At 40.9% G+C, this 23,286-nt stretch overlaps 1 protein-coding gene across 1 annotated transcript in view; it reads left to right on the forward strand.

Moving 5' to 3' along the window:
• LOC120541693 (RNA-binding protein with multiple splicing 2) overlaps positions 1 to 23,286 on the forward strand; it is a 60,930-nt gene that overhangs the window by 21,269 nt on the left and 16,375 nt on the right. The window contains exons 2-3 of the mRNA XM_039773569.1: positions 17,246 to 17,323; positions 19,214 to 19,252. Of these exons, the coding sequence (XP_039629503.1) occupies positions 17,246 to 17,323; positions 19,214 to 19,252 (117 nt within the window). The remainder of the gene's footprint in view (positions 1 to 17,245; positions 17,324 to 19,213; positions 19,253 to 23,286) is intronic.

Here is a 23,286-nt window from a genome sequence, read left to right on the forward strand (position 1 = left end):
AATGTGAAGTGAATGAGCCAACAGAAGACTAATGAAGTCTGGGTCTCAACTCAACCAATTTCACTCCAACCAGCTGCTTTAATGAGGCGCCGATCTTTGTTGTTGAACCTGTTCTTGAATTTCGTGGCTTGTTCCTGCTCTCATTGTGCAATCGACATTTTCAAAATTCTTGAATTTCTCTAAGAGCAACGTTTTAAATTGTTTTAGGAGACCTGAGCGGATTGACATTCCTGAGACAATCTTTCTTTTCAGATATTGTATGATGGACATTTTGAATCAGTTTGACTGCTAATTAAGAAAACAATTAAGGGGTCTGAGTTTTAAAGAGCAACTCAATCAAAATTAGTTCAAAAGTTAACTAGCAGCAAAAACGGGTCACTCCTTAAGAGTTAGAATGAAAACCTGTAACCACTGTGGTCCTCCAGGACTGGAGTTGGTGACCCCTGATTTTAGATTCATACTGGTTAGGAACAAGCACCATGGAAAGCAACTCTTCTGTACCTGCGATGTTGGAATGTGGTTTAATCCAATGCAGGGCAACCGATTTATTATTTAGGCACTTCTCACCAACCAGCAAACCAGATGCTATAATCAGCAGGGTCCAATTGGGAAAGGGTTATTTAAAGAGCATGAGCCAATAGCAATGCTTGGAGTCTGTAGCTCTGGAGAATTTTCAGGTGGGTTAATGCTGGAGTTGTGTGGGTGAAAGGCTAAAACGGTTTGCATTTTTAAAATTTTGCAGTGAGTATGTAGCTGTAGTCTCCTACCAACCTGAGCTGTATGGGTTACCTCCGAAAGAACTGCAAATGCCTCCGTAACCAACACTGAATTAAGAATTACTGCATCCAGCAGTTACTCACTCACTACAAACTGCTACAGCAGTCTTCTTTTCATGGGACTTGGGTTGTAGTTCTTTCAGTAGGGTTTTTTTTTTTTTTTCCTCCCCCCAACCCCTGTGGCATCTTTGTATTCTAGTCAATACTGTACATACAGTGCATCCAGAAAGTGTTCACAGCACATCACTTTTTCCACATTTTGTTACAGCCTTATTCCAAAATGGATTAAATTCATTTTTTTTCAATTCTACTCAACACCCCCATAATGACAACATGAAAAAGGTTTACTTGAGGTTTTTGCAAATTTATTAAAAATTAAAAAAAAAAACTGAGAAATCACAAGTATTCACAGCCTTTGCTCAATACTTTGTCGATGCACCTTTGGCAGCAATTACAGCCTCAAGTCTTTTTGAATATGATGCCACAAGCTTGGCACACCTATCCTTGGCCAGTTTCACCCATTCCTCTTTATAGCTCCTCTCAAGCTCCATCTGGTTGGATGGGAAGCGTTGGTGCACAGCCATTTTAAAATCTCTCCAGAGATGTTCAATCGGATTCAAGTCTGGGCTCTGGCTGGGCCACTCAAGGACATTCAGAGTTGTCCTGAAGCCACTCCTTTGATATCTTGGTTGTGTGCTTAGGGTCGTTGTCCTGCTGAAAGATGAACCGTCGCCCCAGTCTGAGGTCAAGAGCGCTCTGGGGCAGGTTTTCATCCAGGATGTCTCTGTACATTGCTGCAGTCATCTTTCATTTTATCCTGACTAGTCTCCCAGTTTCCTGCCACTGAACAACATCCCCACAGCCTGATGCTGCCACCACCATGCTTCACTGTAGGGATGGTATTGGCCTGGTGATGAGCGGTGCCTGGTTTCCTCCAAACGTGATGCCTGGCATTCGCACCAAAGTGTTCAATCTTTGTCTCCTCAGACCAGAGAATTTTGTTTCTCATGGTCTGAGAGTCCTTCAGATGCCTTTTGGCAAACTCCAGGCGGGCTGCCATGTGCCTTTTACTAAGGAGTGGCTTTTGTCTGGCCACTCTACCATACAGGCCTGATTGGTGAATTGCTGCAGAGATGGTCTTCCTTCTGGAAGATTCTCCTCTCTCCACAGAGGACCTCTGGAGCTCTGACAGAGTGACTATTGGGTTCTTGGTCACCTCCCTGACTAAGTCCTTCTCCCCCCGATCGCTCAGTTTAGATGGCTGGCCAGCTCTAGGAAGAGTCCCCATGGTTTTGAACTTCTTCCACTTATGGAAGGCTGTGAATACTTATGTACATGTGCATTCTCAATACATTTTTTTTTTTTTTTTAATTTGCAAAAATCTCAAACTTTTTTTCACGTTGTCTTTAACGGGTGTTTGTGTGTAGAATTCTGAGGATTAAAATGAATTTAATACATTTTGGAATAAGGCTGTAGCATAATGTGGAAAAAGTGATGTGCTGTGAATACTTTCCGGATGTACTGTATCTGTTCATTTAATTAAAAATTTAAGAATGTAGAGATTTGGATAGTGTTGCCATGGTATAGCTAGGCTTTAAAGTACACAGTAAATGGAATTCCAAAAGTAGTTGATCTGTCAAGTGGATTTTTTTTTTTTTTTTGGCGGCCAGATATGTCAAATGCACCCTAATTTTATGGTGAGCTGTTTTTGCAATTTGAGCAATTTGGTCCTGTTTTTGACAATGGTGGACTTTGTTGCTTTTGCATTATGCCTCTTATGGCTCTCTCTATCTCTCTCTATCTCTCTCTATCTCTCTCTATCTCTCTCTCGGATGCCACATTCATGAGATCATTTGGTCAGGGAGTTGAAGTGTTTGCTGGCATAAGCAAAGAATACAGGTGATGGTGTGCCAAGGGTGGAAGTACCCTGCCATAGACTATCGGTATTCATTCCTCAATGTGTCTGTTTTCATAGTGGTCTTAATGTCCACCTATTCCCTTTTTTGTGTCCAGGAAACTCCCTTTTCTAATCATTCGTACCTTGATTGGTGTTTTGGTCTGTCTCCGCATGTACGCTTCTGTCTTTTTTGCCTTAAAAGGAAAGGGTTCATGTGCTGAAGGCTTTGCATTTCTGGCATCTACAAAGGTTTGCAGCCTCTGTGCTTCTAATTTGTGTGTGTGTGTTGCTGCTTGCTTTTGAGGTTGGAGGGTTGGCAGCTGACTTAAATTTGGCAAATGTATTGTTTACATGAAGTCAAATTGTCAGCAAAACCTTTTTAGGTTTGCACTGCAGTCTTTTAAAATCTGTAGGTTGTTCCTAATACTTAACCATTTCCTGCTAATAATGAATGGAAGGGTTTTATTTTTATAGTCCCCTCTTTTTCCTGCCATCACAAAGGTAGGTGTTTGACTTCTTCTCATTCACGTGATGGTGAATGATCACGAAAATGTGTTAGTGTCCGCCTCCTGTAAGTGAGCAGGTGCCACTTTACCAAGTATCTCTTAAAGCGGCATAAACTGGGCACTGCACGGTGGCAATTTAAACAAGAGCCTGGTGGTGATGTCCTGTCAATGTAGACTTGTGTAGCTAGTGAGCCAAAGGATCTGTGCAGCGGGTTATTGAACTGAAAATTTAAATGCCAGATAATGACGGACGGGCCAAGGAGGAACAAACTGACTGAAAAAACGCTTTTGTTCCTCTGCCAGTGTATGGTACTTGGCCCCCATATTTCCAATATAAGGCAGCCTCCCGAGGACCAGTTTATTTCATCTTTTTTTGTTTCTGCATATTCTTTGGGGTCAGAGTGCAGGGTTAGCCGTTGTACAGCACCCGTGGAGCCAATTGTAGGTTAAGGGCCCAGCAAAGTAGGATCTCTTTTGGCAGCGACCAGGAATTCGAATGGCAACCTTCAGGATATCAGTGCAGATCCTTCGCCTCAGCCTCCAGTTGTGTATAGTTGTTTGTGGTGTGTGTTGTTTGTTTTTTTTTTTTTTTAACCAGTTAATGAACAGCAAAAAGTGTATATTAGTCAATGGTGGGTCAAAACTTGCCCAAAAGATGTGGCAAAGAATTTCCAGTGCATTTAAATAGGCCTCGTTTATTTGTGGCCCCTAAGCATTGTCTTAATCTTTTCAGCTCAAATGAGTTTTTAGTAATGTGTGCCAAGTTTACAAAAAGCTAAAGGTTTCCAAACATCACATTATTATGCGTTTTGACCCAACATGTACTGAAACTTGGTGTGTGTTCCCATCATTCAGTACTCGCCTGTACTTTCATTTTAAGAGTTAATCGCAGGTGACCTGTTAACATTCTCGCCTGCCTTAAGGATGTCTTGGGTGGTGGTTGGGCACTAGTTCATGTGTGTACAAATTACAGCTTTGTGGTTTGTAAATGGGCCTTCATTTGGTATGAATTAGGAATGCTTAATAGACCTTTTAAATTTCTCATGGTCTGTTGTGAAATCTTATGTGTAAATATTTGGATTTTTCCACTTTTCTAAATTGCTGGTCTTGAATGTTAGATTGTGAGCAGTAGTGCAGGGGGACAACTGATCTTAGAATAAACGGCGGCAAGAAAGGATTTTTAAGATGGACTGAATGTTGAGTTCCTGCTGTGAGGAAGGCTTATGATACTTGGCATTAGAACTTTTGATTGGCCAATTGGTTCACCTCACCCTGGACCAATCCAATACTAGTAACTAGGATCAGTTTACGATTTTGAGGGTTCTGATATTGCACATCTTATTACAAAAACTCCTAGGCCTTAGTTCTGAGTTGCTTCATGTCAGCTAGAATTCTACTTGAAATATCCTGTGGTTTATTTCTGTAGGAGAGATTCCTATGCATATGTTAATGTGGTGGGTCTCCTAAGCCATACTACCTTGTATTGGTTCAGCTCTTCATTAAAGTTATCTGGTCATTTTTTTTTTCTTTTTTTGTTTGCCTATACAAGGATTTAAGAAGACAGTAACAACGGCATCCAAGTGGTTAGGTTTTGCTAAACTTGAATTAGTGTAATTTTACAAAGAGGCAATGTTCCCTCAACTTGACCTAAAAGCTGGTTTATAAGTGGTTTGCAGCCTTAAACTGGAGCCTGTTTCAGATTCAAGTGAACAACTGATTAGCAGTTGTCAATTATCTGGGATTAGCTGTGCTAATCTGAAATTAATCACAGACCTGCCTGCAGTGCACAGTCTATGGGAATGTTTTTTATAATGCATGCAATATTGTATTTATCATTCCAACAGATGGTACCACACAATCATTTACAATAATAAAATGCATCTTTACACGTTATGCACCATCTGTTGGAATGACAAAGCACCTGGAAAGACATGCACTAAAAAAAAAAAAAAGTGCAAGTAGGTTGGATATCAAAAGTATAAGCAGTGATGGACTGAGTCTGGATGTTGGCCATGTTTGATTTTTGCAGATATGGGGACATCGGGAGGTTCTAGATTCTAACCTTTGCCAAGAGTTGGTCAGATGGTGACCCTGGAGTATCAACTGTTTAAATATTCCAAAGTTAACTTCTTTCAAGGAGTTGCTTCTGATCCTCCAGATCCACGAGCTGGAATTAAGTGTGCACAGTCGCCACACCAGATGTCATGAGGCTGTTGGGCACATCACAATTGGGTATTGGTTTTTATAACTTTAACAGATTTGCTCAATATCTGGCATATTGTCTTTTGCAAGCTGTCTTGGTTGTGTCCTCCTATTCCAAAGCACTTTGTATGAGATTTTGCCCCAAAAACACTCTTGCAGATCCTTGCTCCACTCCTTTCCTCCCAAATAGCATATAAAGTGTGTACAATGATCATGTTCAACCAGTGATGTGGAATGGAGAGACTGCCTGCTCATAATCCCAACTGTTCTAGTCCAATGATTGTATGCTGTACATCTGATCAGACCACAGTTGGGTGAAAGCCTTTTGGCAGCAATTTAAAAAAATTCGGAGAAGGAGTCTCCACACTGCCGTGGGGGGTGGAGACCAAGAGCTGCTTGATGATACCTGAGGTGGACAGTGAAGTAAATTCAGGAGTGGTGGGGAAACGTGTATTTTGCCTAACTTGGGGAAACTTCCAAAAAAGTACCTGTGCCCCCCTGCGTCAAGCAGCCCCTCTGAGAGGGCTTTCAGTACCAGAGGAAATGTTGAACATCTAATCGGGCAGCTCTATGGACAGATACTGGGGACAAATTGGTGTTTCTGGCACAACTTCACATTTCCTCAGTTTTTATTTTCTGTTATCTTTGTGCAATATTGGGCAGAACTTGTTTACAAATACTAGTGTTTTCTTTGCAGTATTTTACAGAACTTTTGTGGGGTGTGGTGGGTGTGTTTTTTTTTGCTCATATTCTACTCCATTACCTTTCAGCAGAGCAGTTTTTACCCAGATTGTAATGTTAATGCCCAATAGTTCAATTATAATTGGTATATTCCCCTTTTGGATTCCTTTGTTTACGTCAAGAGTGATTTTTAAAATGCTCTCATTTATAATTTTTGTCTTTTGTGTAAATCCTGCAGGCCAATTTTTAAAATGGTTTGCTCATACTTGCACTGATCTCAGTAACACTTTGACTGTTTTAATTTGTGTCCTTATTTTTTTTTTTACTTCAGTTTTAAGACCTGTTTTTGCCTCTTTTTAAAAATGTGCTTGTAAGTGGTATTGATCGAGTTTGGCCTTAATAGGGTATTTAATCTCATTAGTAAGCTACAGTTAAGAGTGCACTGATGTTCCTCTCCTCCAACTGCAAGTCAATGTGGGTTTTTTTTTTGGAAGAAAAAAAAAAAACTCCACAGGCCATTTGGCTGATCACCTTGGTCTTGCTGATTCTTCCTCCTCTACCAAACTCCAGCACACCTTACCTTTCCTCTTGCTGCCATGATCTAGTGCATTTTATACATGCATAAATATAAATATCATGCAAAATTGCACTGCACTGATGAGTCAGTTTATTTCCCCTTGCATTTAAAGATTCTAGAAAGCAGTTTTTCAGCTGTTGATTACTTGATCAAACATGAAGTTTCTCTTCTCTTTTAGAATAAGCAGTGATTCAGAAATGTTCACATTTAAAACGGTGAATGATTTAGGGGTTAATGAGGACGCAGGTAGACTTGACTTGAGTGCAGCATTTGACACAAACAAATTTCGTCTCTTGTTAAAACTCCTCGGACAATGGCCTGGTTACTTTGGTTGACTTGCATTGGTTTGTCTTTAACAGGTAGAACCTTCTTTATGGTGTACCACAAGGTTCTTTCCAGGCCCTCTATGTTCAATCTACATTCTTTTTATTAGGCCAGATTAATACAAAGCAGGCTACCACAGCTATGCAGATGACTTGCAACTTTATCTATAAGCATGTGATCCTGACTTTCTGAGATCTCTGATCCAGTGTGTCTTATTTGAGTGGAGGAGTAGTGCTTTTCTAAAGCTAATTAAGGAAAATAAATTTTGCTAGTTGGCAGGACTGGAAACCTTGAAGGCCTTGGAAATAAACTTGATCCCTTAGTATTAGAAGTAATGGAAGTGACTTTTGGTGTAATGATCTCTGATCTAAACTTTAAATTGCGCCTTAACCAGATTACTAGGGCTGCATTTTGTTTTTCCCCTTTTAAGGAACATTGCAAATGTTAGATCTTTTATAAAAATGAAAGATGCTGAGAAATTCATCCAATTGTGTTTAGTCAACTAGATTACGGGATTGTATTCCTAAGTGGACTACCAAAGAGCCCTCATTCAGTTGGTTCAGACTGTAACGACAGGAATCTTAAGCAGAAATAGAATTGGTTAGCGGAAGAACTGACCAGAATACTATTAATGGTGGTTTAAAGCTTTCAGTCTTCATTCCTATATTTGACAGTGCCTGTCTCCCTGCGTTAAGCTGTTGGAATAAGCAGACCACTGTTAGGGGGTCTAATATTGCAATGAAGTATTAAGTGATGAAATGGCCTTATGCTGTTATGCCTGTAAAATTTGGGATACTTGACCAACAAATGTACTAGGCTTACATTATGGATTTTTTTCTCCTTTTGAAACCTCCCAAAATCCCACAGCTTTATAGCTATTTTTTTATACTTCCTTGCTAATTTTAAACACTTGGTGGCATTTTGTGCTGCCACCCCCTGATCAAGGCACTGTAGGTATCGGTGACACTCCAAAGATGGCACATACAGTGGGTCTCGGACAGTTGGAGTATCAAATCATAAAAAAAACAAGGAATGACTTGAGTGCGTTTGCTATAGAATGACTGACTAGTGCTTGCAAGCAGTCTTTGGCCTTCGAACTCATGCAAAACTTTTTTCCTCCAGCTTCTCTCGGTCAGATGGTTTTTGTTTTCTGTCCTCCTCTGACCATCTCCGACATGTATGCAGTAATTTATCTGAGAGTTTGTAGGCAGCCAGTTGGCTGAGGTCTCCAGAACACTGACTTTATTTTTGACTTTTAAAAATTTTTAATCTCCACTGTTAACTGGTCATAGTTCATCAATTAGTAGACGGATTGTTTTAGATTTTAATTGGCATGTGTGTACCAGTTTAGTAAATTTTGTAATCCTAACTGAATTGTTCTGAGCACTTAGTTTAAAATGAGAGTCCTTGTATAACTCCTTTCTTGTATACTGCTTTCCACAAATTCTATTTAACATCATTGATTGATTCCTGTCAGATTAATTCTTCTTGCAACTTTCTTTAACATCTTAAAGCCCTTCTGAGCTATATCCTGTATGTAAAAATGTGTAATGGAAACGGTTTTTGGAATGACAAATCTTTACTGTTAAATTCATACTATTGGCTTTCCATCTGTCCTGCCCCTCTTAGTCTCTCTAAAACTAATACTTCTAAAGGCACAAGTAAAATTCTAGACCATTATAAAGTATGCCTTTACAATGTATGGACAACCTATGAAGTGTTTGCATATACAGGGTGTTCAGCGAGTTTAACGTTTATGCAGCGTACAAGTTGTTCTGATACGCGTGCGTCTGTCTGAATGTTTTGAGTCTTCAGGGACTCTGTGAAGCAATCTTGGCCTTCCAGTCTTTTTTTTTTTTTTTTTTTTTTTTTTGTGGCACTTCCTCCCTGGCTGATTTGTAAATCTACTGTACAAGACTTTTTGACCGGGGGCATAAGTGGTGGTAAGCCATTCCATACAGTGGTGTTTTGTGACCCCAATAATTTAGGCAAGGACAGGCCTTTTTTTTAATATCTTATTTGCAGATGTGTATCCCCATCTACAAAGTGCACTGGTACTTTAGGGTACCCTGTGCATACAAATGATGCCACCTTTTCAGTGGGCCTTCCCAACCTCTCATCCTATAGAGTAAAGGGCCCAATGCCAGCAACTGGTTTTAATAAAGCACAGTTTAAAGTTATGGCAACAACAAAGCATGGCTATTTTTAAGACCGCTTCACTTAAAGATCTTTCTAAATGGCTCCATCAGAAGTGTGCTATTGCCAAATCAAATGTACTCAAAGTTCACCAGAGTTCACTTTCACACATAGTGACGGTTCTTAAGCTGCCCTAGAGGGTCATGGGTTTTCTTCTCTTGACTAGCCTTATCTATCAGAACAGGAAGTTTTTCTGTAATTAGTGCTGCCTTCATTTCCTTTCTCCTCCCTGGAGTTCACAGGCAAAGAATTTGCTCAAATCCTGGGAGGAGGAGGACTAAACCATGCAAAACAAAGCAAGATCCAGTCTCGCTTTAATAAACATGAAGTGCTGGGCTTTCCCTTCTAGAATGAGGGTAAGGAACATGAGAGCCACTCTGAGAAGGGGTGGGCAGTAACTGGTTGTGGGGGGTGGTGTGTTTTTTTTTTTTTGAGATGGTGCCTTTAATCCCCTTTTTTGGTAGTGAAGAGAGTTGGACTCCACGAGGTGGCAGTTTTTTTCCCCCCCTGGTGTGCCAGTTAAGGATTTTTTTTGATTAATAACCAATAATATTGGCCACCTAGGTGGATGGTGTAATGTGGGATTAATAATCTAATTCAGCGAGGCTCCTACTTTAACTTTTCTCTCTAGGAGTGGGGTCTCTGGCCTTTAGACTCGTATCAAGGTAACCTGAGATGCATCTGTTTAAGAAATGGAATACAATGTATTGATAAACACAAGGATTATTAAAATGGCAATATGCAGTTTAGGCAAACCGGTTGCCTGTTTACTGGTAGAGTTCTACTTTATCTTGGCACAGGTAAATAGACTTACGAAAGCAAGTCTTTATGGATAATGTCTGTGTAGTTGCTCCAGTTTCAAATGGAAGATTCTTTCTGCACTGAAGTTCACGCCTTCTCTTTTCTGTATGATCCTTGCTGCTGCACTTGGGTCCCAGTCCCGGTGGGTGCAGCAACGTGCCGTTAGCACCAATACTGTGCTGCTGTTTCCTCCGCTTACCTTCTCTGGTCTTTGCACCACCTTAGGGAAAAGGGCATCACTCCTTTCTGGCACAAGAATGTAGATGCTGAAGTTCCCTTGAAGTGATGGCTGCGTCTCTGCCTTCAGACTACTGGCACATGGCTTTGGCTGGATAGACAGACTGGGTCTCTGCTTCTGGTCTACAATGAGAGTTTGGTGTAAGTGTAATCCCCCAGTAGAGAATCCCTGACCTTTGTCTCAACTTGCCTTTCTCAAGTCCCTTTCACTTCTCTCAAACTTGAGGTTGGGTGCATGTGGTTTTAAAGGAAGATTGAACAGTCTGCTGATTGGATTAAGATCCCTTCAAGTTACAAAATTACTGTCTTCTAATAGGTGGGGTTTTCTGTCCATCTTGGTTGTCTTCATTTGAAGTATAGGTCTTTGTCCTGGAGTCCATTTCACACCACCTGGCCCAAGAGGTCTGCAGGGAAGCCTCTGGTGATGTTTGGTCCCCTTTATTAACCGATGAAGTCCAGGAAGATCCTGATACAAGCTTGAGTTCAGTCACTTAGTTTGGAAGCCTCACAGAATGGACAATGTACACTTTGTCCTACTGCAGTGGTAATTGCCTCTTTTGTATTAATCTCTGTGTAGATGTGAACTACAAAGCCTTCAGAATTCCAGAAGACGGAGCCCTGAGGATTCAATGAATGCTTTAGCTCTTATATTAAAGACTTTCCCAAAATCTGCCTAGTTGCTCATCCTTTCTCTAGCATGACCAAGATTGAAGGAGTTGAACCTTTCAGTTAAGCAGTTAGCCAATAAATGGGGTCATTCTGCCAAGCTGCTAACTAAAGATTACAATCTGCAAGCTTGTGCAGCAATTCAGCTCCCTTTTGATTACATTATGTCTGAAGGGGCCTTAGTTGCCTGAAACGTTTGCATATTGTAATCTTATATTAGCCAATAAAAGGGGTCATTTTGTTAGATTTCTCATTGTGTCCATAATGGCTTAAAGATTAACACCCTAGAACTACAGTTAAGCAGTTAAGAGTAGCTGTGATCGGTTTTTGAAATTATGAAAGAAATTGGTATATTAGATTAAGACAGTAATTTTTAAAATGCATTTTCCAAGAGCATGGACACTCTGTGAAATTTAAGTTTCCAAATTTGGTTTGGTCTTCACATAAAGAAGCATAACCACAAGTTACCAGGTTGTATGGGACTTTTGGTTGAGAAACGTAGGATTTCCCCAATTGATTTAGGATGGACATGCTTGTTGGGCTGAATTCTCCTCGATTGTTCTAATGCTACTATAGAGTGAGCATGGTTGCTACTTTCTGAAAAGCTGGAGCAACAAAATTGGCTGTAGTTCATAGCCTAAACCTGCATTACTTAAGTGGATGTTTACCATTGTACGAGGGCAATCCCAAAAGTAAGATCGGTCTTTTTTGAAATACAAACAACTGTTTATTTTCTATAATTGCATCATTTTAAAGGTTGAAGAATTTATTTTTCTACACAATCGTCTACAAAAATGCATCGACCGAAATGGCGCTGGCAGATTTAGAATGCCAATGTCCTACCAGCTCGCCGCCATGTCCTTCAGGAAGCGTTGAATCTCCATCTTTCACCTCTTCGTCGGTGCTTTGGGAAACCTCGGGAACCAAAATGCAGAGAGCATCCAGAATGATCTGCCGATCTTCATGCATGTTTTCCTCAGCCTTCGACTGTCTCGTTGGAAATTGATGGTCTCCCGCTCCTTTGTTCGTCGTGAATTTCGGTACGACCGGCTGTAAACACTCTACACTACTTGTGAACGTTTTTGGCGTTCATGCACAACTGTTCATACACTTCCATCAATTGGCGATGAATTTCAACCGGGCTGCCAAGATTCAGCATCCCAGTGAAGCTGCGCATGCTTGTTTGGGAGTGGAGGAAGCACCAATCACAACAGTGTGGCCAACAGCCGTACGAACAGTTTCTCTACGTCCCCACTGCTTTGGAGACCTTACTTTTGGGATTGCCCTCGTATAACTGAAAGATTCTTCAGCAGAAGATGGCAGTAAATGCTACAGTTTTAAACCATGCATTAAACTTGGATGCTTTTCAGGAGGCTGGCTTTTGATACTTGATAGAAAGGAGGTTTTGAACACATGCTGAAATATACTGTATGGTACTCTGAAGACTGATGTGCAGGTGGCACTGGTGTGCAAATGAACCTCGGACATCTGGACACCCAGGGGCCAAATTATGGGCTTAAGTGGTCATCTCTGTACAATCCTAGAAAGCAATTTTGTTAAATGTGGTCCAGATTTTTGTATAGGAAGTATACCTTATTGAGAGAGAATCTTGGAGTAAAGTTAACAAGCTACAGTTTGGTACATGGCTGGCTTAACTTAACAGATGCATTGTGGCTACTGGTGTCACCTTTTCAAATTTGAGGGTGTGCATATTGGGCACACATTCATAAGCCTACTGCAATTTTATTTATTTTTTTTTTGCCCCATGTAATCCAAATGGGAGAACACGATACTGCCAGTGCCTGCTAGGGGTGCTAAACGCTGTCTTTTTCCTTAGTGAGGTCCGTTAAGGGAATCTGCCAGTACCCCTTAGTCCTATCTAAAGTAGTCAAGAATTTTAGCATTACCTAGACGCTTGAGGAGGTTGTCCACACGTGGCATCGAATTGGGAGACTTGGTTAAGCTGATGGAAGTCCATTGCAGAACCTCCAACTTCCATCCGGCTTACTGACCATGGCAATAGGACTGGACCAGGGACTAACTTTCCTAAATCACACCAAGGTCCAGCATGCGTCTGATCTCAAGCTCCACCTCAGCATTTTTTGCCTCGGGAATTCTGTACCGGCATTCGAACTAACCCCAGGTTTCATCACAATGTCATGCTCAATTGAGGAGGTCCGTCCTGGATTTTCACTTACCTCGGGGACAGACAGGATAACTACTTTGAGCTCCTGTGGTTGTTGGAGAGTCTGATTACCTCAAATTAAGGTTTAATTTATGAGCAGAGAGAGTGGGGCTGTCTGGAGGAGGGCTCGAGATCCCTGTCCTTCCACAGTTTAAGCAGATTGACATGATAAATCCGCTCACTGGGACAGGGGCCTTGCCAATGAGCCAGTAATTTTAGAATGAGGTAGGAACTAAAACCATGACTCTCTCCTGGGCAGAACTCCTGAAGAGACCTACCATGATTATAGCATCGGACCTGGGCTGCTTGCACCTCTTCCATATGCGTTTTCAATGTAGGTCTGATCTTTTCAAAACTATCGTGTAATTGTGCAATAGTCCAATTTATTTGTTGACAGGAGGGCCTCTTCCTCCCAGCTGCCTTTTTTTAAAATGTCTAATATGCCCTGGGGTTGTCGTCCATATAGTAATTTAAAAGGGGAGATGTGCATTGGCCATCTATCAGAATGACTGCATTCTTTGCAAACTTAAGGGAGTTGTCGTTCCACTGCTCCCTTTTAAATGAAGCCAGGGTCTGCATAAATTGAAAGTGCAGGTGTTTGAGGGGATTGGATTTGACCTCAAGGGGTGGGGTTTCATCCCGAGTCGACTCTGTGCTTGATGTACTTGGCTGAGATGTCCCGGGTGTCTCCCCGTCATTACCAGAGGCTGAACTCTGCTCCCCAGCTGGCTGTATACACCACAGACATGAAATTACTAGACACCGTATGACCTGCAGCATCGTACTTCAATGTCGCCGCCATATTGCGAGTGGCACTGCTGTGGAGTGAAGTAATGGATAAAGATGCCTCATGCATGTGCTACTTGGGATTGTGCAAACGGCTGTACACTCCAAACCAGATCCTGGGTGATTACATTTCATAGGTAAGGCTGAACAACTGTTTTGGTTATATTTGGCCATTAGAAAAATCCCATTTTCTAATCTTTAGCTACACCAGGCTAAACTAGCAAAGCTATGCATTTATGTGCTCAAGTGAGCCTCCAAACAATGTAGATTGTTAGCTGTTAACATTTCTCAAACTTTGAAGGTTTCCCAAAGAAATCCACCTCAGGAAGCAGTGGGAGGTAGCCCTTGGAGGGGATTTTGAGAAAGCTTTCCTGTGTGTGCCGTGCTAGTTTGGTAACTGATGCTCTACTGGCATCATATGATCAAAGCTACCACTTGCTCACATTTAAAAAAAAAAAAATCAACAAAGGAGGTTTGATTCCTTTGAAGTGTACAGTCAAGGTGGTCAAATTAGCGGAGTGTTACATTGACAGCTTGTCCTAATGTCGACTGTCCTATCTTTGATCAATCGGTTTGTTTGGGCTGAGATTGGTTCAGATTTACCAACCACACCCGAACCAAAGAGCACATTGAGGAAACTGTTTGAAATTGACAACCATTTTATGCTCATGTCTTTTGTGGAAGATGGACAACTAAGGCTGCACCATATTGCCAGACTGAATCCTCTCAAATTACAGGATCTGAGTGAGCGAGAGGGGAGTGCAAGTCTGTAGGGGATCAGTGAGGTAGGGGGAGCTCTAAATGTTGAGCTTTTTTTTCTTTTTTTCCTTCAGTAGTAAACAGGGAGCCAGTGAAGTTGAGAGAGAGTGGGTGTAATGTTCAGTGGATTTAGAACAGCAGATTATTATTCTGGCAGAAGAATTTTGAAGTTGTAAGCAATGGATACGTTTGTGGGATGCCAGATAGAATAGCATTACAGTAATCTATACATAAGGTGACTCGGGCATTTAACCAATACTTCAGTACTGTGTTGCGCAAGAATAGGACGTCTAGAAATGTTTCGTAGATGGAAGAAGGCAGTCTGAGGAATGTTACTTATATGGGAGGAATTATTTAATTGCTATTAGTGTATGAATAGATACAGATTTTGGCATACTGTTTAAATGTAATTTATATGTAAAAAAATTCTGTTTTAAACGTTTTTTCATCAGAAAACCGGTTTTGCATGTCTACTTGTATTAGTTTAAATGGGACTTTCTGCCACTCAATATGGCGGATGAGCCAACGTATCCTGTTGACTTAGTGACACAGTGAATGCGGCATCTATCTATCCATCCATCCTCTAACCCGTTGAATCCGAATACAGGGTTGTGTCTGTGTCTGTGTCTGTGTCTGTGTCATCTGTGCGACGCTTTTAAGGTCTACCTAATATCATAGGGAAGGGTGGATTAGCCATCACTGCCACAGTCAACTTTTTTTAATATGCAGTCCTGACAAGTATAACATCTGGAGGATGTATAATTTGGACATCCCTGTGAATGCAGGTAATGCGGGTTTTAATCTTTAACCATCGTCGCGGTAGTACCAGATGGCAAGCAACAATAGAAATGTTACTGCTGGGATCAAAGTTATAGCATTAATTCCATTAACACTTCTCCCGTATGTGTAAAGGCCAGAGGGTTAGTGAGCGAACACAGTTCTCCCCCAACCCCCCCAATATCACTCTGCAGACCCCTTTGTTGCTTCGTGGAGCTGGCTGTGTCCCAGGTTCCACTCGAGTACGCTTCGCATTGTAGCTCCGAGACTGTTAAGGACGCAAATGTGAACCCGGGTGTACGAGTCCCGTTCTGATACTCCCAAACCAGTTTCTGCCTTGATGAGTTCTATTTCCTCAGGTAGAGTGACAATATCAGTAAAGCCCCAGGCCAGCTGGGTGATTTTTTTTTTCTTCTTTCTCCTCTCTCCCCCAGAAACCAAGTGCAGGCCACCTACTCTGCTATTCGATTCCTCGATTTGTGTGGTTGTAACCACCTTTGCCCATAAAGCCATGGCCTTTTTTTATATAAAACTGCTTTAGCAGGTTTATAGGTCCAGGCCATTAGGTTTTCCACCTGACAGCCTGGGTTTCTCCCAACTTTATCAAAAGGCTTGCCTTTTGTGGGATATTTAGGGGCAGAGACCATAATAGAGCCTGGTGTGTCTTGCAACACATCAAGGACTTATCCTGTGGTTCCTGTTTTTACTCTTTCCCGGACCTTTAACAGGATGATGGGTCGAAGCATACTCAAATTTTTCCTTGACACGGCCCGACTGACCCAACTCGGCAATTCGAGAGCAGTACTTGCCCATCTGACTTTTCTTGAGTTGGGAGTAGTATGTCGTATTTGTGTGTGTTCTGACTTCCATTCTCTCCAGGAGGTCACCATCCTGCAGACTACACCACTGTAAAAGGAATTGACTCGACACACTTAAAGGTTTGGGGCAGCCACCCGTATATTCCTGGCTGCAAAAAGATTCTTTGATAAATAGAGATGCTCTCTGTACAGAGTCCAAAACAGAACTGACAATGGTTTGTCAAGGTGGTGGCTTTGAGAGCGGACAGGAAGTGATGCTCATTGGAGTACGTGCCGGAAGGGATAATCTAGGTGCTGGAACCGGAAGTGATGTCGCCTGTTTTAAATTGGACAAGTTTTCCCTTGGCTGGTCTGTAGAGATCTTGGGAGAAGGTTTAGTGCACCCCACCACCCCCCTGCCCTGGCATGGAATTACCTTTGCTTGGTCCAAACGTCTTCCTAGTTGCACATGTGACACGTGTTAGGAGATCCACCTGTCCAAATGTATTGTGGAATGAAGGTGGCTGATCATTTGTTCTCCATGTGTTCTGGTTGACTTATTTCCGACTTGTCTAATTTTCTATGTAAAGTTGGTCAATATTTTTGAAAATGAGAAATGTAAAATAAGCATACATGAACCAGTACAAAGGGCAGCATTATCTCCTTACGAAATGTGAAACTCTAACAAACACTTTCCCAATACATAGCTGACTGGTGCTACTTTTGGCACCAGTCTCTTCCTGCCCAGTCAGCTGTTTATTGGGGAAAGTGTGTTAGTGGTGGTGTGGGGTTTTTTTTTTTTTGTTTTTTAAACTGGCTTTAATTTAATTTCTCTTCTACAAAGTTTTAAAATTTGTCAGGTTGATTCTTTGGGCTTCAGGGCCAGAAGTTTGATTTAATTGGTAAAAAGTTTTATCCTTGGATTGTTGACAAAGAGCCAAATTCTGTTGGTTGGGGTTTAAGTAGGACTGAATGTTTTTCATTTCCAGTTTTAGAGCTGCAGACTCCTTTGTCTTGCCCAGTTTGATATGAAAGGTGGTCAAACTTTTATTTATTTTTTTTTCCCATTCTCCAATAGGTACGGACACTCTTTGTCAGTGGACTTCCAGTTGATATCAAACCTCGGGAACTCTACTTACTTTTTAGACCATTTAAGGTAAGTTGTCCCATGTTTGGTGGGAAAGAATCTTAAATAGTGGAAATTTTGAACCGAGTTGGCAAAGCTCAGTCCCTTAAGTTTCCCATTTAAACCTGTTGATATTGGGGAACATGGACATATTTAAGATTAACTCATCCTAGAATATTTTAGCTGCTTAAGCGTTTTGGGATGGGAAGTAGAAATGAGAAGGGAGGTTTAAGGGGAAACCTTTTATACTTTGGTTGGACTAGGGCAATTGTTTTGGCCAAATCCATTCTGACTTTAGGTAGGCCGCATTTTCTTTGTGGTGCAGGTTACAGTGCCTACAAAAAGTGTGCACCTATTGTTTCTACATTTTACTATTATACAACATTGAATCACAGTGGATTTATTTGGCTTTTTTGACACTTCATGCCAACGTGAAACGGATCACTGCAAGTTGATCTGCAGTTTCAATTAATGGTACTGTAAAAGTTTCTGTATGTGGAGAGTCTCTATGCTGGCCTAACTTACAATGATGACACACATGCTCTCTAAGCAACTCTGTGAAAAGGGGATTTAAAAAGCACAAGTCCATGGATGGAGAAGAGAATGGCCAAGTCACTGAATATCCATTGGAGTCCAGAAGAAGCCGTCATTTAAATGGGGAAAGTGCAAGGTGCAGCTGTCATTCTGCTAGATGGTCATCCACAAACTGTAGCTGTGCAAGAAGAAAAGGTGAATGAGGCCATCAAGAGACCTATAAGAACTTTGAAGGAACTGCAAGCTATAGTAAAGAATGGCAACACTGAAGAAGACCACTGCTTGGGGGCTTCACTGGTGGCTGCTTTAAGAGAATGGCAAAAAAACACCATGCGATTCACTAGTCAGCTGGAAGAAGGTTCCATTGTCTGATACAAGCTTTTTGGCCATCTGAATAAATGTCCTGTTTGTAAGCAAAGTAATGGCACCATCCACCTTGTGAAGCCAAGTGGCGGCAGCATTCTATTGAAGGGGTGATTCACTACAGTAGGCCCTGGATAGCTTGCAATGGTGTCAGGGTAAAAATGATTGCAGAAAAACAGAAGGAAGTCCTGGAGGAAAAATCTAACACAATCTGCAAGAAACCTGAACCTTGGGAGAAGATTTGTTGCCCAGCCAGACGACACAAGAATAAAGGGCTACACAGGAATGGCTTCAAAACAATGGTAATGTCTAGGAGTGGCAGATTCTCAGTCCAGTGGAGACTTTGTTGCTAGACTTGGAGAAAAGCTGTTCACTCAGGATCTCCATGACACCTGGCAGAGCTTCAGCAGTTTCTTCAAAAAAACGGGTAGAAAATATAGGTGTCCAGATGTTCAAGACTGAGGGAAGAGTCACTGACTTGAGGCTATCATGGCTGCCAAAGTTGCATCTACAATGTATTGGCTTGAAGGTGGTGAGTACTTTGTGATTAACTAACTTTATTTGTACTTTTAGCTCCCTTTTTTAGAGATCTCTTCACTTAGATATTAATTGAGCAGTGTAAGCCAAATGAAATGAAGTGATTCAATGTTGTATAATGCGAACATCTAAGGGGTGAAACATTTCTGCTCCAAATGCAGAATGAAGCAATTGCTGTTGCAGCATAGTTATTGGGATTTCATCTTCTTTATGGCTGTAGCACCAAAACCAATGAAAGCAATGCCTTTTTAGAATTACTTCTTGGAAATTTGGGTGACTAATCAATTTTCTAAATCCACTTCATCATGGAGTTTTTTAGGTCATGATTTTTCACACACCCAATGTAATTTCCAAGGAATTGTACGTGCGAGTGGTGCCTAATAGGACTTTTAGGAATGTAAGACTAAAAAAATACATGCTTGTTGCCATGGCCAGAATATCTGCTCATGTCGTTTTTTTTTTTTTCCTTCCCTTTAATCTCCATAGGGTTATGAAGGTTCCTTGATTAAGTTAACATCAAAGCAGGTGAGTTCTCCATGCATGTACGAAACCTAGGAAAGGTCATCTGTGAATTGTATGCAGGCAGTGTGGTGTAGTGGTTAAGGCTTAACTTCAGACTCCATGGCTGTGGGTTCAACTCCTGCTACTGACACTTTGTGACCATGAGCAAGTCACTTGACCTGCCTGTGCTACAATTGGAGAACCAAAAGAAATGTAACCAATGATCAGAAATGTTAGTTGCCTTTGATAAAGGTGTCCGCCAAATAAGGAAAACCAAGTGCTAAGGCAGAATTTCTGTTTTAAAGTCTGCCTTAGGCCATTGATGTTTAAACATGAAGTATCCTAACCAATCTTTGAGAAACAATATTTGTTCCCCCAAATTCAGCTTAGTGTTCAGATGAAGATGCAGATGTTTTGGATTATCTCTTACCCATATAGCTCATTTATACATCTTTCACTAAAATCTTCTGCTTTTTTTGCGAGTTCAGAAATATCTGGCTTATTTAAAGCTTGTTGGAAAGATGAGGTAATGGTGGGGTGGGGGGGACGAGATGCATTGTGTGCTTGTTAGAGAAGAGAATTAATCTCCAAAAAAGGAAGACTGAACTAATGCTAAATATAGCATTAAACTACTGTGGCATCGCTCATTCTTAGGAATGGTAAAATGTTGGATTACTTGCGAAGTAATTCTCAAAAGCTCAATGACATTTGGAAACGGACTAGAATATGGAGCTGGTGGGAAATGCTACACTGTTTGTGACCCTGAGAGGTTTGTTTGTCTAAAGTTGAGATACTTAAAGTCTAAATACTGTGTTTATGCTGTAGCTTTGGCCAGTAAAGTCTAAAACCTGTAAACACCCCCTTATTTTTTTTTTTTTTTTAAATTTGTAATTTTAACAGGATTGCTTATTCAGCATTGAGTAAGCCCATGCAGTGGTGCATACACACTGACCAAGATACTTTTCTTCCATGAATGGTTTACAATTTTGTTTAATTGTGGAATATTTAGCCAAAGTGTTCAAGAAAAAAGTGTCATGAATTCCAGAATGTTAATAAAAACAAGTAGGTCAAGCAATGTCCTTTTTGTAGCCTGGAGACCAAAACTGCCCATTGTACTCCAGATAAGGCCTCAGACTTGTACTCTTGGCGCTATATAACCTGACATTCTATTAGCCTTTAATGACTTCTGAACACTGTCTGGTTAGTTGATCGTGTTGAGTCCACTACAACTCCTAAATCCTTCTCATAAGGTGTACTTTCGATTTGTCAGACCTCCCTTTGCTCATTAACCATTTATTTTTACTTCCTACATGTAACACTTGAAATTTTACTGACATTAAATTTCATCTGGCAGAAATCTGCTCAAGCCTGTTTGCTGCCCAAGTCCCTATGTGATGAGTCAACAGATTCTTGATTATCTGACAATCCACCCGTCTCTGCATCATCTGCAGACTTAACCAGCTTGTTTTCCCAGACATCTTTTTGTGCAAGGGGGGGTGTGTATTTTTTTTTTTTGTGTTGGTCAGCCTCCACCCTTAACTCCCTAAGACCGTCAACAGCAAACGGTCCAATGTTGCAATCGTGACCATAGAGCCAGGTTTCTTTGCAAAATTTTTGTTGCTTGTACATGAAGGGTAGCAAGGCCATACCATATCTGCATGATCAGCATATGCTTTGTGTTGTAGGTTACTACAGTACAAGACTTGGTGACTTCCACATTTTCCTCTAACACTGACAGTTGCTGAACTGTGAACATCTCTTATCCTACTTGATCGATTTAATCTCCACCCCATTTACCCCTTGGTGAGCCTTCAGGTGACTTAATTCTACAGGCATTGCATTTTTTTCGGTCGTATGTTGCCATAAGCATCGGTCTCTTTCCAATTACTTAGATACATTTTAACTGAATGTGCCTTCATTTCCTTAACCCAATATTCTAACCTTTCGCTCATCTGTTTAAATCCAAGACTTCCAGCTTAACAGTACATCCACTCAGTCTTTCACTCTGCCATTTTAAAGCAAGTGTTTCATTCTGATACACAAACGAAAATGACAAAGATCCCACATCGATTAGAACAGTACTCCAAATACTTGAGACTGCAAATATAAGGAGCCCCATGTATTTGTAAACCTTCTCAAAGTTTCATTATTGCATGTCGAGTATCCTTTGAAAGTGTACAGATACATTGCATGCAAAGATTTCCCCCCCCCCAAATGCACTTCATATGATAAGCAACCGAGTAAACTGATGCACACTTCTGTCCATTCTGTAAAACCTACAAAATTCTTGGTTGGGGATGAAGATGGAAGTTTTTTGGTTCCCCTTCAAACTTCAGGGATAGTGAGTAGGCCTAACTTAACCCCGAAACCCCCCCGAAAATGTCCAAAAATGGCAGAGCCTGTGGAGGTTAAGATGCTTTAGCAGTGTGTGTTAATGTAATGAATTAATATTGTGATAGTAAATAACTTCAAAGATTTTACAAAAACCCATGCCTTTTTAAAATATCCACATTGATTGATTAAACATTTAAAGTATTTAACTTGCTGTTTTCTGTCTGATTCTGAATGTGTGGATTTCTAAGTTGTGTATATTTTGAACTAAAATCTTTTTCAAACCTGAGAGCCATGTAGACAAGACCTGACCATTCAGTCCAACAAAGCTCAAGTAAACCCTTCTGCCAAAATAACATTTAAGTCCAACGGTCAATTGCACTGCTATCAGACCTCTTATGGTTCTGTAGCTAAAACAATACTGATTTAAAAAAATAAAATAAAATAAAACCCTAAAATGAAAAGTTTAAAATCTGTGCTATGCAGACTAGTGACCAAGATTTCTCAGAATAAATGGTTAAGGCCAAACTTTTTTTTATTATAGCTGGCTTTGTAGCACTTCATGTCATGATTTGACATTTTGAGGTTGGTTTACTCCAGTCTATGGATGAGACCTTGATAGCTGCTATTGAGCAAATTGACATTTTGAGGTAAATGCTTCATCTCCAACCAACCCCCATTTTACATTTTGTTTTAAATAGCCAAGGATATATTTTGCAAAACCAAACGTGAAGTTAAGAAATCCATTATTTCGAAACTTCTGTAAAGTAGCCTTCATTTTGGTTTTTGCTTGTTTCTTTCCAAATTGTCCTGAAATGTAGCTCTGTAGAAGGTTGTAAGATTGTTGGATGGACTACAGCCACGTGTCTTGTGTTCAGGGGTTGAAGGTAAAGTCTCTAACACTACTATATGCAACTGCAGTAAAGTAGCAATGTCTGCTCTAATGCCTTCATTTGACACTACAGATTCAAATACAGGTTTCATACATGCTTTGAGTGTACACTGTCCGCAGTCTGCTGTGAGCTACAATCATTGTTTTCTGAACCATTCCATTTCGTAATGGAGATGTGGCAAAGCTTCTTGCTTTAAAAGATCAGCAGGACTTCTCTGCTGGTTTTAAGCCATGCAAGTTTCTTGGGTTGGATTCTCACCCTCCATCCAGGTGTGCTGTGCATCTGTCTAACCCATGAATGAGTATGAGAAACGGAGATCTCGTCTCCAAGGCACCTGTGCCAAATGCTAGTTAACTTTACTTCAGTCTAACGGACACCATTTTTGTTAAACTTCAATGCCAGGCTGATGGAGTAGGACATGCATGGCTACATCCCAATTGTTCAGTCTCCTCCATATATAACTACCTTTAGATTGGAGGCCATGTTTATGGCAAACTTGGCTTCTGTGTCTATGATTTGCACGTTCCTTTTAGTATTGGTCTGACCAGCTTGTGGACAAATGAATCATTTTTTCTTTGCTGATAATTGAGCTACATTTTATCTAAAGTTACTGTGTTTGGACTTTGAAGCACACGCTTAGTCATTGCTTGGCTGGGTGCCACCATGACCTAGTGGAATATTAACTTCCAGTCTAGTGGTTACAAGCGCAACTCCTTGGCTGTGCAGATGCTCATTTAATTTGGTTTTAAGGTGGTTAAGGATTTCACTTTTAATTAGTCTTTCTTTCACATTGCCCTCTTGATCTGGTGCCCAGTCTTTCTCCGCTGCTCACAC

Source organism: Polypterus senegalus, chromosome 12, assembly GCF_016835505.1.
Source record: "Polypterus senegalus isolate Bchr_013 chromosome 12, ASM1683550v1, whole genome shotgun sequence".
In the NCBI taxonomy this organism is placed as follows: Eukaryota; Metazoa; Chordata; class Cladistia; order Polypteriformes; family Polypteridae; genus Polypterus; species Polypterus senegalus.